Source organism: Miniopterus schreibersii (assembly GCF_964146895.1).
Source record: "Miniopterus schreibersii genome assembly, chromosome: 2".
Taxonomy (NCBI): domain Eukaryota; kingdom Metazoa; phylum Chordata; class Mammalia; order Chiroptera; family Miniopteridae; genus Miniopterus; species Miniopterus schreibersii.
Window position 1 is genome coordinate 181,178,700 of NC_138102.1, and position 15,601 is coordinate 181,194,300.

General features: G+C 41.9%; 1 protein-coding gene across 2 annotated transcripts in view; it reads right to left on the reverse strand.

Moving 5' to 3' along the window:
• The window catches only part of FAM227A (family with sequence similarity 227 member A), a 41,203-nt gene that overhangs the window by 13,066 nt on the left and 12,536 nt on the right, over positions 1–15,601 (reverse strand). Inside the window, exons 7-11 of one of the 2 annotated variants that reach the window (XM_081129658.1) lie at positions 15,029–15,152; positions 9,385–9,492; positions 7,780–7,859; positions 5,381–5,471; positions 2,923–3,017 (exon numbers count right to left, since the gene is read on the reverse strand). In XM_081129658.1, the coding sequence (XP_080985784.1) occupies positions 2,923–3,017; positions 5,381–5,471; positions 7,780–7,859; positions 9,385–9,492; positions 15,029–15,152 (498 nt within the window). Of the gene's footprint in view, positions 1–2,922; positions 3,018–5,380; positions 5,472–7,779; positions 7,860–9,384; positions 10,872–15,028; positions 15,153–15,601 lie in introns of those variants that run through there. The other variant, XM_081129659.1, reaches the window with a different exon arrangement.

Below are 15,601 nucleotides of genomic sequence, written 5' to 3' on the forward strand. Positions count from 1 at the left end.
AAGCAGATGAGGGCTTTGTGTAGCAGGGGGACAAAAACAAGGCTTGTGTGGCTCAAATGGAGAATATATGATGAAGCTGAAAAGCAAGCAGTGGCTCTGGGTCCCAGGAAGGAGTTAAGATCTTCTCTCCATGTGATGGAAGCCACTGGAAGGATCTGATCAGGGTACAACATAATCTGATTAATTTTTTCTAAAGATCCCTTTGACTGATGTGTGGAGAAATGACTGCAGTGGGTAAGAGTGGATGTGAGAAGGACAGTTGGGAAGCCTCTGAAGTGGTTGGGGGAGCTGATGAAGCTGGGACTGGGTAGTTGGAAGAGGGTGAGAAGTGATTAAATTTGCAATATATTATGAAAGCAGAACTGGCAGGAATTGCTGATGGACTCAAAGTGAGTGTGAGAAAGAGAAGAGGCAAGGATGACTCCAAAGGTTTAGGTGCCCGCTGCTGAGGGGGGAAGACATGGGGAGGAACAGGTTAGCAGAGTGGGAAAATCAAGAGATTTGCTTTAGACGTGTTCTATTTGAGACGCTAACAGACAACCAAGAGGAAATGGATCAGGGAAGAGAACAGGCTGGGGCGGAGGGTGATTTGCTTTCCACCCTTATATTCCTCTGCCTTTTTCCAAAAATGTCAATGATTATGTACTACTTTTGTATTTAAAAAAGCAATATTTTCCATCGAAAAAGTGGTTATAATTTAACCAAACAGGAATTCTGTCTCATGAACAAGGCTGCAACAGCACCTAGCCACACTATTCTCTAACCACGTCTGTTTTAATCACTAATGAGATTACTTCTATCTATAGCAGGGTCTCTCAGCCTCGGCACTTGGACATTCTGGGCCAGATAACTCTTTGACGTGGGAGACTATCCTGTGCATTGTAGGATGCTGAGCGACATCCCTGGTCTCCACCTGCTAGATGGCAGTACTACTCCACCCCCACCCCCAGTGTGACAACCAGAAATATCTTTGGACATGGCCAAATGTCTCTGAGGGGGCAAAATCACTCCCAGCTGGGAAGCACCATTCTATAGCACGATCCCACTGGAATCACAGAAACCTGGGGTTAGTAGGGAACCTACAGACCATTTAGTCTAAAGAGTCCTAAAACCCATTTCCAAATGGGGACAGTACATGTTCATTGGTCTCCAGTGAAATGAGGGAAACAAGGAAAAATACATCATAATACATCTGACATGAAGTAAATTTACTCACTTTAAGGACTCTCTTTTATCCTGAGACTGTCTTCTCTACTTTTTCATATTAATGACCCTTCTTTTATGAAATGATGGAGATGGCAGATAGCAGCCTTTTTTTTGGTATTTTATTTTATTAACAACTTTTACTTTTATTTTTTTATGTTTTAATCGCAGCCATTTGGTTTTAATGAGCTTATTCAGAAAAACAAAGTTTTCCAAAGTCTAGAAAAATCTAAAGTGGATCTAGGATCCTCTAAGCTTATCAGAGGTGTTCTTTTGGCTGCCAGTATCCATTCTCCTTTCCTAACAGCCCCGAGTTCTCTGTGTTTGGGGAGTTTACCTGCTCTCTACTGCATTCGGGCTTGAGGGAGCTTTAAATAAAAAATAAAAATGGAGCCCTGGCCGATGTGGCTCAGTTGCTTGGAGCGTGATCCCCTGCACCAAAAAGTTGTGGGTTTCATTCCCAGTCAGGGCACATACCTAAGTTCAGGTTCGTTCCCAGTCTGGGCCCTTACGAGAAGCAACCAATCAATGTTTCTCTCTCACATCAGTGTTTCTCTCTCTCCTTCTCCTTTCCTCTCTCTCTAATATCAATAAACATGTCCTCGATGAGGTTTTTAAAAAATAATAAAAATTTAAAAATAAAAAAATAAAAATGAAACCATAACAACACTGCTGGGCTTCATTTTCTCAATTTTATAAAAGAAGGTTGGAAAAGTTAAATAACTTGCTCAAGTAGCACAGCTGATGAGATGCAGCACCAAGATTTGAACCTATGTCTGTCTGTTTTTTTCACCACGCCCTGCTACTTCTCAAAAGTTTCATGCTAAATGCTGATGGCAAATAGGCAGTGGTAATAAACATGGAGAAATGAAGAAGGTTCAGGAAATCTCCGACCGTACTTGCTGTACTTGGCCCAAACTCTAGGGCATGGCTCCTTTGCTAGTTGGTGTTTTGGGAAAGCCCCCAAAACCTCTTGCCCTGTTCAGGGTCCTAAGGGCCTCTTCCTACTACACAGGGCTGAAGGTAACATTGTTATAAACTACCAGGCACTGAGGTTTGTGGGGAACATTTGGGGCAGGGAAGGAGAAGACAAGAGAACACACGTGATCCGGGGAGTCTTGGTTCCGGGGACTGTGCTGGTGGCAAGGCTCCGTGGCTAGAAGCTCAAGCTCAGAGCCAGACAGATCTGCACGCAAGTCTTGGCTTTATCACTTGGACAAATTAGTTACTTGCTCTGAGCATCATTTTCCTCACTAATAAACTAAAGAAAAGCAGAAGTAATTATCTCAGAGGACTGTGGCAGTTAAACAAAAGGTACTGCATGCACAGGTTTGGTATAGTGCCTGACATGTAGTTTTATTACATGGTAATTATCACAGCCATCTCAGGTAAATCTCTTAACACCATGACTTAGGAATTACTATCTCTATTTTATAGAGTAGAAAACAGAGGCTCAGTGCTCTCTTTCTGTTCCACCCAGGCTCCTAAATTTCAAGCAAGTAATTTAAATCTCTGGAGAAATCCAGACAAAACACTTATTCAACTTGTGCTTACCTCAGCCAGAAATTACCCTTAGGAGAGTTCCTGACTGATACCTGAGTCTACAATGAGAAAACCCCAGTTCTTAGTCTGACATCTCAACAGTGCTAGCTTTTGCAGCCATATCTCCTAGCCCCTCTTAAATCATCTCTACTATTAAATTTCCAATTCTGTGCTTACCTTCTTAGGAAGCTTATTCTCATATACTCTTGCTTCTGATCTCCTCTTGACTTGTTGTGTAACTTTCCTTGAGAACTGAGTCTCAGAATAATGATCTGTCAATGCAATATCAGAAAAAAAAAAAATCACTGGAGTTGGTCGGCTTGGGTAGATCTGTTTCCTATTAGTGTGAAAATGCCTGGGTGTATTCAGATCATCAGGAGATACTAGAGGAAGTAGACCAGGTAAGTTCATACATTTTCACTTACATTTTATTCAGATATACACCTATGGCCACAGATCTGTTCCTTTATTAATCTATCCACCCATCCAACAAACACTGAGCATCTACTATGTGCTGGGAGTACGCTAGGTGCGGGTAGTAGACTTTCTTTAAGAAACTCACATTTTAGCGAGAAAAATGACATGCAAATAATAAGTGTAACACTAATTCAGGTGCCATAATAGAATTAAATAGAATACAGGTTAAAGTATGGTCACAGAACAAGGGGAGACTAAAAGCTTTTTTTAAAAGCTAAGTAGAATCAGGAAAGGTGTAATTAAAAGAGAAAAAATATCCAACTCTTGCACAAAGTTATGGTTTTTCTGTAGGACAAAGTTAACAGAGAACATCTTAAAGATGGGCAGAGAAAAACAACAGGGCATTTATAAATGAATAATCAGAATTACTGCAAAGTTTTCAACAGTAGCACTGGAAGCTAGAAGACAGTGGAATAAAATCACCAGAGCACTGAGGTATCCTTCTGCATCCAGCAAATCTATCCTTTCAGAACAAAGATGAACTAAAGACATGAATAGAAAAAGAAAAACAAGCATACCAAAAAACCTGTGATAAAGACACTGCTAAAAAGTATATGTTTCTCTCCCTCTCTCTGTTTCCTATCTATAAAATGAAGACAATAATTCCTAGGTCATGGTGTTATGAGGTTTACCTGAAGTAGTGATGATAATTATCATGTAGTAAACACTACACAGGGTGGGGCAAAAGTAGGTTTACAGTTGTTTGTACGGAAGACAAATTAACAATAATTAATAAATAATAAGATAAATTCTGTGTTTGTGTACTCACAACTGTAACCTTACTTTTGCCCCGCCCTGCATTTACTATATATTTTATATATTTCCTATTCGCATTATATATTTCCTATTACATTATATTTCCTACATATAATCAGATATTTACACTTTATGTTGCTTTTTTGGTCCTTCCTGAAGTTCCAAGTTTCCCTCTGGTAACATCCCTCCTTTAGTTGGGCCTGCTGGCAATGAATTCTCTTAGTTTTCTTTCATCTAAGAATGTCTTTATTTCACTTTGATTACTGAAGGGTGTTTTTTCTGGGTATAGAATTTGGGGTTGACAATTCTTTTCTCTCAGCAATTTAAAATGTTGTTCCACAGCCATCTGGACTTACTGGTCTGATGAGAAATGCACAGTTATTAAAATTGTTCCCCTTCCATGTTATGCATTTTTCTCTGGCTGCCCTCAGGATATTTACTCTGTCTTTGTCTTTCATCTGGTTGATGATGGTGTGTATGGGAATGGATTTCTTTGAATTTAACTTGTTACAGTTTACAGAGCTTCCTGAGTCTGTAAATTTGTCTTTAGCCAAATTTGGGGTGTTTTCAGACATTATTCTGGCAAACAACCTTTTTGTACCATACCCTTTCTGCTTTCTACTCAAGAGTTTGACAGCATAAATGTTAGAATTGTTGCTACTGTGCCGTAAGTTCCTGAGGCTCTGTTCATTTTTTCCAGTCTTTTGTGCCCACACTGTTCAGATCATGTACTATAATAAAAATATAGATTTGGTCTTTGTCCCCAGTTCCTGGCACAGAGTGTCTTTTGTTACTCATAATCAGCCTCCTGACACTGAGAAAAAGCATATTGTAGAATTCAGCTTCTATTAATGTGAAAATGCATGAGTGTATCAGATCATTGGGAGATACTAGTGGAGGTAGCTCAGGTAAATTCACACAATTTCACTGGCATTTTATCCCATGGGCCTGCAGAGCAAGTCAGGCCTCTTGTTCCCAGGAGAGCTCTGAATAACAAACTTCTCTTTCAATGGCATTGACCTCTCTGGGTAGTCACCTTTATAAATTAACACCCAGGCACAAAACAGTTCCTACCTCAATAAATGCTGGTTTCTGGTAGGGAGAGGAGCAGTAATCATGTCTTAGACTTATTTTCTTCCATTGCCAACCACCTCTCTTCCCCACAGACATTAGTGCTATGCTGGACTCATCACTACGTAAGCAGAACTTAATCAGTGCTTGTTGAACTGAAAAGACAATTCCGTCCTCTTATAAGATATCACTGGGTGCCAGGGCCCAGGGCCCCAGCTAGAACTGGGTGTAAACTAGGGTGACAAATTATGTTGAAACAAAGCCAAGAAATAAGGGTTTTGGAGATAACTGAGTCGAAAGCTGACACTTCCCTTTCAGGTAGTTACTGTACCTTTCATGGTATTCTGTGTTTGTGTGCTGCTATCCTTTGGATTCTTCCTGGATAAAAAGTCTCTCTGGCTGTTTGAATTTCCACTAGCATACTCCAGGGGAGAGGAAAAAAAACAAATTTAGTAAAACTGGTAGTGAGAGGAACACAAAAGTATACATGCTATTTCCTAGCTATTTCTGATTGCCCTTGAAGAGGAAGGGCTTTTAGGCACAGCTTGACAACTCAGCCCTCCATCCTAGGAGCATGGTGGAGAGAAGGGGCTGATGGAGAACATGCATGGGCTGGGGACTGAGGCCGACTGGGGTTCCAGTCACAGACGTGCTGCACAACAACTGGTGATCCTGGGCAAGTCATCGTACTTCTCGATTGCCTTGGTTTCCCCATGGGGTTCTTACGAGATGAAGGCAGCTAAAGCTTGCACAGTGCGAAGTGGCTGGCTGCTCACGGGAGTGCTCCGTGAAAGCTGCTACTGTTTCCATGCACTCACCACACCCCCTCAGTAAACATCTCACTGAGCCACTGCTAATGTGTCTGGCCCTGGGAAGGCCCTGAAACCTAGTCCCTGCCCAGAGGAGCTCCCGGTCTAGCAGGGGAGATAATAGTAAATAGACAATTATGGTAAAGTGTGGAAAGTATCACATATTTATTAGAGAGGCAATATAAGTTAGGATTAGGTTTGTATGTGAGTGACAGAGACTCAAAATAACAGTGGCTCAAACTAGGTAGAAATTTCTTTCCCTGGCGAGTGTGGCTCAGTTGGTTGGAGTGTCATCTCCTACACTGAAAGAATGTAGGCTTGATTCCCAATCAGGGCACATACCCAGGTTGCAGGCTCAATTCCCAGTCTGACTGTTTCCCTCCCTCCCTCCCTCTTTCTCTCTCTCAAATCAATAAAAGCATACCCTCCAGTGAGGATTACAAAAAAAAAAAAAAGAAATTTCTTTCCCACATAACAGTCTGAAGGTAGACAATTCAGGGCTTATATGGTATTTCTGCTGGGGTAAGACCTTAGGGCTCCTGACTTCTTCCAGCTCATGGTTCCACCTTTCCTAAGATAGAAATCTTGTTTTTAGGGTCCAAAATGGTAGCTAGAGTTCCAGTTATCACACTCACATTCCAGGCAGCAGACTGGAGAGAACAGCAAAGAGGCAAAGGATTCATATGAGCTCTTTCCTTAAGGCTCCTGGAAACTGGCACATCCACCTATATCTCATTAACTGATCTTAGTCACATGGCTACACATGGGTGTAGGGGAGGCTAGGAAATGTAATCTTGCATCTGGCTGTGTACGTGCCCAGATAAAAATCAGAGGTTCTCTTTCTGTAGAGGAAGGGAACAACAGGCACTGGCACACAACTAATAGTGGGCCAGAAGCGGTACGAGCTGAGTAGCATAGAAGGCAGAGTGGGGAATGCTTGATTCTGTCTGGGGGAGAGCTGGAGGGTTTCCAAGGAGAGAAGACACTTTGGTTCTGTCTTTAAGGATGAGTGGGAGTTTAGTGATGCTAAACAGATGGCCCACCAAGTGGCAGACAAGCAGTCCACCAGCCCCAACCACTACGCTGCTTTTACATAAATATGATATTTAACTAGGAAGAAGAAAGCTGAATGGACTTTCCATCCACCATGCAGCTGGTTGTCTGACCGCTACTGTTTGCAATGCTGAAGTGGTGACTGGGATTCATTAGAGAGAAAACACCCCCTGGGCTCAATGAAGCATCACGTTCATTCTTAACAGGCCTCAGGGAGCTCTACACTAGAGCAGAGAGTAAATGCAGAGACTGGCTTGGCTTGCGTTACTAGACTCTCCTATCTGCTGGAGAGGCAGCATAATGATGCAGAAAACGCTCAGACTGACAGCAGAAATGTAAGGATGAGAGGATATGTGCAGAGAAAATTTGCACACGGTGGACTTTTCCATCTGTTCTTATGTTGTGACCAGCAACCACCCGAGTGCACAAGGCTAGGTAACTATGGTTGGGGTGGAGGTAAAATAAGACTTTCTGAGGCCTCCTCCCCACCATGGCACAGAGGTGGAACCATTCTACCCCAAGGGGTAACTCTGCTGCTCAGATTCCACATACTGAGAGCTCAGCTGTGAAGGGACAGAGCACCAGGAGAGCCTGTTTTTGAGCCAATGTGAGATTCAACCTGGGGATGCCCAGAAATATCTGAGTGGAATGGGCTTTGAGATCTAGTATTAGCAGGTATGAGCACAAACTGGAGGAATTTGGGTCGATGCTGTTATTGACCCTCACTGTACCTATGTTCTGGAACTTGGGAAAATTCAGGGCCTCTCCTCAAGATGATGGGGTAGGGAGGGCAGAGATGTGGGACTGACCAGAAGTCAGTGAAGCTTATGGGGCTCCAAGGGGTCTGGGTTTGTGCCTCCCCACTTACCCGAGGACTGGGGACTTTCCTGATCTGGACAGACTTTCGGGAAGAGCCTGTCTTAGAAATGAGGGAGAACATCTTTTTTCCTAGGGGAGAGAAAAAGTTGCTTTTCAGTTCCTTCATGCCCTGGGGTGACACTGCAGACCAGGGGCTTTGAGGCAGCCCCTCCCTGGAGGCAACAACAACAGCAAGAGAAACCGCCTCAGGCAACGAGAACCACTTAGGAGTCACCTTGGGAAAGCTGCCTAACCTCTCTGATCCCGATAAAGATGTGAATACTAACTACCTCACAGGCTGATGAACAGATTAAAGGAGTACACTGGACGAGCACTTAATGTACATTAAAAAAAAAAAAGGCCTTCAAAAGAAAAACAAAAAACTCAGAACCCAGTGCAACTGAAATGAATAAATGTTGGATTGGATTAAATGCTTTAAAAAGTAACAATCTATCAGTCTCATAAGGTGCTAAATTTAGTATTCACTGAAACTCATTAAATTTGAAGGCAATTTTTTTGCAGGTTAGATTTTTTTCACTTTGAAATTCCTGTGTGTCCATGATGACAGCTGAGAAAGCAAACCTATTAAGTGGATCAATAACTGCAAACATGTAGAAAAGTAGCACAGAAGCACCTGGCTCCGAATAAGCGGGGGCTGTTCTGCCTGCCAGGGTCACCGCAGCCACACTCCTTTCTCAGACTGTCAGGTGTTCTCTTCCCTGTGCCCTGCACCAGGGCTTCTCAAACGAACATGTTTATAGATCACTGCGGATCTTGGTGAACTGCATCTGATTCAGTCCATCTAGAGATGCTGATGCTGCCGGCTCCTGGACCACACTGCAGTCCTGAGTTTGAATCCTGCTTGAGGCACCCACAGGCTGGTTATCCATCACAATCCTCCCACTGCTGCCTTAAGGAATGAATGCCTCTCTGTTCCCCTCATGCCTCCTGTTCTGTCTGGAACAGCAGTCCTCCCCCTTACCAGCCTAAAACACACATCCTTTGAATCTCAGCCTACCCGCTCCTTCTTGACCCTCTCAGGGCTGGACTGGGTACCCCTTCCCATGCTTCTCAGCACCTGTATTCCCCGTCATAGCGCCCAATCCACTGCAGTATAATTGTGTTGCCTGTATTTCCCATTAGACGGCACGGCGGGGACTGTGCTTGCCTCTACACGTGATCCCAGTATTTATATAGCACAGTGCCTGGCACACGGTGCTCTTTACGTGTCTGTTGAATGCAACAAGAAAGTTGGCCTTGGGGAAGTTGCTTCTCTGAACTCTAGTGTCCCTATGTGTGGATTTAGTGTGTACTTTGGCTCATTGTTGTGAGGACTGAATAAGAAGGAAGAAGAGCTGAGCACGGTGCCTGGCACACAGCAGACGCTCGATAACTGGCATCTATTATAATATAAAATACCGCCCTCCTGAAGTTATGCTGTGCTGACTCCAACTATGGTTCATAAATTAACAGTCATTTTGGTGGCTAGTTTGGGGATACAAGAGAGAGAACCTGGCCTGAGGATTTCAATACTAACGCCTTTCTGTGCCCCATTGAGATGGTGGCTGGGCGTGACCTGGGCAAAGGGGAAAGAAGTCCATAATTGGTACCTTACCCTTTATCAGTGTTGCTCTCCGCAACATTAACTCTTCTCTCCAGAACCTCTCTGGATCCAGTTTTGAGTAGTCCCAACTGTCATAGCTCTGTGGGCAAGGAGATATACCTAACAGGAAGTCAAAAGTGATAATGAAGCCCTGCAGGTGTAGCTCAGTAGTTGAGGGTTGACCCATGCACCAAGAGTTGCAAATTTGATTCCAGGTCAGGGCACATGCCTGGGTTGTGGGCTGGATCCCCAGCAGGGGGTGTGCAGGAGGCAGCCAATTGATGTTGATGTTTCTCTCTCATTGTTGTTTCTCTCTCTTTCTCCCTTCCTCTCTCTAAAATCAATAAAAACATATGTATTTTAAAACAGAAGGCAGAGCCCTCTGAGATGCCCCCTGCTGGTCCTGGGGAGGCTGGGCTTCCAGCAAGCATTATTCCTATCCCACACCAGCCTTGTGGTCTTGGGTGTGACTTCCTCTCTAAGAGGCTTTGGTTTCTTCAACTGGAAAATGCAGGTGGTGATGCCCACCCTTCCTTCCTGACAGCATGGCTGTGAGGATCAGATCACACCACAGACGAATGAACCTGTGACTTGCTAAACAGATGTGAAAGCATTGTAATTCTTTGTTTTCCTATCTCCTCTGCTTCTATTAGATTTTGAGCTCTCTGAGGGCAGGTCTTATTTATCTTTCCATCTCCAGGGCTTAGTATTGGACCTGGAACATAATAAATAGGTACTTAGTAAATTTTGTTCAACATATTATCACACTTAGCTAAGTACCAGAAATGGGTTCACCCTAGTATTTGATGGTGATGTTTACAGGACTAATGCTTTTCTTTTAAGGAAACCATGTATTTCAGAGTCTTGGTTTCTTGGAACCTGAACCCTCATGCATTAGAGGGACTCCACTGTCTCCCTCGGTTCTTTGGTTTAGGAAAGAAAAGACCAAGGATTGAGAAATTTGAAGCTCTATGCAAAGCTGTTGTCTCTGTTGGACAAAGCAAGTAGAAAGGAGGTTTGTTACTGGGGATGTGTCAAGAAAAGGAGGCACAGCCTTGGACAAAAAGGGGAATAGGAAGGAGGGACAGAAAGAGTCAGAGAACAGGAGGCAGAGCTGCATATCAGAGACCTGGCTCTCCCATGGTACTGAACCTGAATGCCTGGATCTTAATGACTGCTCCCCAATTTGTTTGCTGTTGAATTTCTTTGATCCTGCATATGTTAAGAGGATTAAACAGGTATATAGAAAAGAGATAATATAGTAGACTATTGTCCTTAGAAGGGCTTGCTTGCAAGATTGGCCCTTAGATGGCATCTGAGACCTTGGCTAGTAAACATCTCCTTGTACTGATATGAAACTTTTCCTAACTGCCTAGAAGAAATGGATAAATTCCTAGAAACATACATCCTACCAAGACTAAATCATGGAAGAAATAGGAAACCTGAACAGACAAATGAGTAAGGAGATTGAGTCAGTAATCAAACCCCTCACCCCCAACAAGAAAAGCCCAAGACCAGATGGCTTCACAGATAAATTCTAATAAAATTTAAAGAATTAACTTCAATCCTTCTCAAGTTCTTCCAAAAAAATTGAAGAGGAGAGAATACTCCCCAACCCATTGTAGAAGACTAGCAATATCCTGATACCAAAGCCAGATAAGGATACCATAAGAAAAGAAAATTGCAGGCCAATATCCCTGATGAATATAGAAGAAAAAATTACCAACAAAATACTAGCAAACAGAATTCAACAACACATTAAAGGGATCATACACCATGATGAAGTGGGATTTATCCTTGTGATGCAAGGATAGTATGATATACACAAATCAATAAATGTGATACATCATATTAATAGAATGAAAAGTGAAATAAAATATGTTCATCTCAATAAATGCAAAAAATCCTCTGACAAAATTCAACATCCTTTCATGATAAAAACTCTAAAAAAAGTGGGTATAGAAGGAACATATCTCAACATAATAAAGGCCATATATGACAAGCCCACAGCTACATCATACTCAACAGTGAAAGGTTGAAATATTTTCATCTAAGATCAGGAACAAAACTAAGGTACCCACTCTCACCACTCCTATTCAACATAGTACTAGAAGTCCTAGCCAGAGCAATTAGGCAAGAAGAAGAAATAAAAGATATCCAAATCAGAAAGGAAGAAGTAAAATTGTCTCTTTTTGCTGATGACTTGGTATTATATATAGAAAACCCTCGAAAACTGTTAGAACTAATAAATGAATTCAGTAAAGTTGCAGGATACAAAATCAACACACAAAGATCAATTGTGTTTTTAAACACTAACAAAGAACTATCTAAAAAAGAAACAAATAAAACAACCCCACTTACAATAACATTAAAAACAATAAAATACTTAGGAATAAATTTAGTCACGGAATTAAAATATCTATACATGGAAAACTGTAAGACACTGATGAAAGAAACTGAAGACACAAATAAATAGAAAGATATCCCATGTTCATGGATCAGGAGAATTAATATTGTTAAAATGTGCATACTACCCAAATCCATCTATAGATTCAATGCAATCTCTATAAAAATTCCAAAGGCATTTTTCACAGAAATAGGAAGAAACCATCCTAAAATTTGTATGGATCCACAAAAGACCCTGAACAGCTAAAACAATCTTGAAAAGAACAAAGCTGGAGGCATCACAACTCTGATTTTAAACTATATTACAAAGCTATAGAAATCAAAACAGTATGGTACTGGCATAACCAAAAACAGACATATAGATCAATGAAACAGAATTGAAAGCCTAGAAGTAAACCCACACATACAGAGTCAACTATTATTGGAAAAGGGAGCCAAGAATACTCAATGGGGAAATAATAGTCTCTTTAAAAAAATGGTGCTGGGAAAACTGGATATTCAGATGCAAAAAAATTAAACTGAATCCCTATCTTACACCACTTACAAAAGTCAATTCAAAATGGATTGAAGACTAAAGTGTAAGACCTAAAACCATAAAACTCCTGGAATAAAACCTAGGAGGAAAGCTCTTTGACATTAATCCTGGCAATGAATTTTCCTTTTTTTTTTTTTTTTGGCATTACACCAAAAGCACAAAGGCAAAAATAAACAAGTGGGACTATATCCAACTAAAAAGCTTCCACATAGCAAAGAAACAACAAAATGAAAAGGCAACCTACTGAATAGGAGAAAATATTTGCAAATCATATATCTGATGAGGGGTTAATATTTAAAGTATAAAAGAACTCAAACAACTCAACAGCAAAATAAACAATCCAATTAGGAAATGGACAGGGGGCATGAATAGACATTTTTCCAAAACATAAAATGGCCAATAAGTACATGCCAAAGTGCTCAACATCACTAATCATCAAGGAAACATAAATCAAAACCACACCCATTAGATGTCACCTTATACCCATTAGAGTGGCTATCATAAAAAAGACAAGAAATAACAAATGCTGTCTAGGATGTGGAAAAAAGGGAACTTTTGTGAATTGTTGGTGAGAATGTAAATTGGCACAACCATTAGGGAAAACAGTATGGAAGTTCCTAAAAAAATTAAAAATAGAATTACCATATAATCCAGGCATCTCACTTCTGGATACACACCCAAAGGAAATAAAATTACTATCTTGAAGAGATGTCTGCACTCCCATGCTCCTTGCAGCACTATTTACCATAGCCAACACATGGAACCTAAGTGTTCACTGACCAATGAATGGGTAAAGAAAATGTGGAATATACACACAATGGAATATTATTCAGTCATGAAAAGAAGAAAATCATGCCATTTGTGACAACATGGACAGACCTTGAGGACATTATGCTAAGTGAAATAAGTCAGACCAAGACAAATACTGTATGATTTCACTTATGTTTAGAATCTGGGTGGGGGAAATGGGGAGCTGTTGGTCAAAGGGTACAAACTTCCAGTTATGAGAGGAACAAGTTCTTAGGATTTGATGTACAGCATGGTGACTATAGTTAACAATACCATATTGTCTACTTCAAAGTTTCTATGAGAGTAAATCCTCAATGTTTTCATCATGACAACTACAGAAAATGTGACTTATGTAAGGTGAAGGATGTGTTAGTTAACCTTGTTATGGTAAACATTTAGCAATACCTACGTGTATCAAATCATCACATTGTACCTTAAACTTACACAATGTTATATGTCAATTACATCTCAATAAACATTTTCCCCAGTGGATAAGAGTGGTTCACTGTGCCAAGACTGCTTTTAAAACAGTGTGCTTTATGCTGAACACCTGCTCTTCTGGGTTTTGGGTACATGTAGACAGAAGTGTCTATATTACCAGCTCCCCAAAACCTTGTTGCTGTTTCTCTAGTGGGATTCTGGGCAGAAACATCACACACATGTTGCTACATTTTTGTTGCAGAAGGAGAGGGTTCTGCATAACTCCTCATGGGAGTGAGAGAGCACAAGGAAGCCTGCACAGAAACTCCTCACAACTCTGCCAGTCTTCTCCCCTACGATCTGGCTGTGTATCCTTACCACATTGTTCTAATAAATCTTAGCTATGAATGCACCTGTGAGCTCTCATAGCAAAATCTCCTAATGTGGGAGTAATCCTGGAGACCGCCAATACAGCAGTATATGTAAAAAGTGCTTACTTAGCAGAGTACCTAGGACACAGGAACCTCTCAATAAATGGTAGCTTTTAGTGACCTTAAAAATGTCTGGGTTAAGCCCTGGCTGGTGTCAGTTGGTTGAGTGTCATCCCGTGCATGGAGGTGTTGCCAGTTCCATTCCAGGTCAGGGCACATGCCTAGGCTGTGGGTTTGATCCCCAGTAGGGGGAGTGCAGCAGGCAGTCGATGGGTGTTTCTCTCTCCCCCTCTCCCTTTTTCTCTCTCTCAAATCAATAAAAACAGCCCTAGTCGGTTTGACTCAGTGGTTAGAGCATCGGCCCATGGACTGAAGGGTCCCAGATTCGATCCTGGCCAAGAGCACGCACCTCAGGTGCAGTCTCGATGCCCAGCCCCAGTCAGGGCATGTGCAGGAGGCAACCAATCGCTGGGTCTCTCTCACATCAATGTTTCTCTCTCTCCCTCTCCCCCTTCTACTCTCTGAAAAGCAATGGAAAAATATCCTTGAGTGAGGATTTAAAAAAAATCAATAAAAACATATCTGAAAAAATTTTTTAAAAGTCTGAGTTGAGATGGGGGAAGGGGGGAAGGAGACAGAAAACAGTTGAAAAGCAAACAACACACTGGCATTTTGTGTGCTGCAGATGGAGGGAGACTACACAGTTGGGCCACCTGCCATTACATGGGGAGGGAGTGTAGAAGGGTGGGATGCTCTAACTGGCATACTCTTTTGGGTTCCTGAGTTCTGGGTCCATCAGCTCACAGCACAAGGTTAACTTCTGCACAGCAAATGGGCTGTGCTCAAACCTGCTACCTGCAGATGCAGCTGGACACAAAAAGGAATGTATCAAAACTGTTTTGAGGAAGCAGGAAAATTGGTACTTTTGGCTCTAACTGTACACTTTCCTTTCTTTAATGCCAAGGAGAGAAAAGGACAACTGCCTCAATGAAGGAGTGTGATGGCAGATAGCATACTCAGGTGGAAAAGGTATTTCCAGAACTGCTTTCCCCAGTAGAAAGCAGCCACCTCTTACCTGAAATCCACAGGCTCATGGTGTTACAGATATCAGACTTGAATTCATTTGTGTTGAACCAGGACTGTGGGAAGCAGCAACAGAAGCTGGTGTACAGGGCTTTACTCAGAAGTGATGGCAACCTCTGGGGGGCAAGCAGAGCTCAGGCAACATTCTGGACATTTCTACACCCAGAAAAGAGCCCCTGACATCAGAAAGGTCCTGTGATAAAATTGTCGACCTGATACCATGCTGCCTTTCTGGTTATAAGCAGAGCAATTTCAGTCTGCAGTGCCCGAAGTCTCGGTGGACTCCTTCCCCTATCTGGGGAGCACTTCTCAAACATCATGCTATGCTAGGCCACCAACCCCTCCTCCAGCTCCTCTCTACTGCTGAACCACACCGGCCGGACCCTATATTCTTTTAATCTACGCTAACCGGTAAAAAAGCGTATTGAGTTATTATTGTTTTAATTCATATTTTTTATTATGAAGGATGAATTTTTTCCCATTTGTATTTCTTCCCCGGTGAATTTCTAGTTTATGTACTTTTTTCATTGGTCTATGAGGTGTTTCATTTCTTTCTTAATGATTT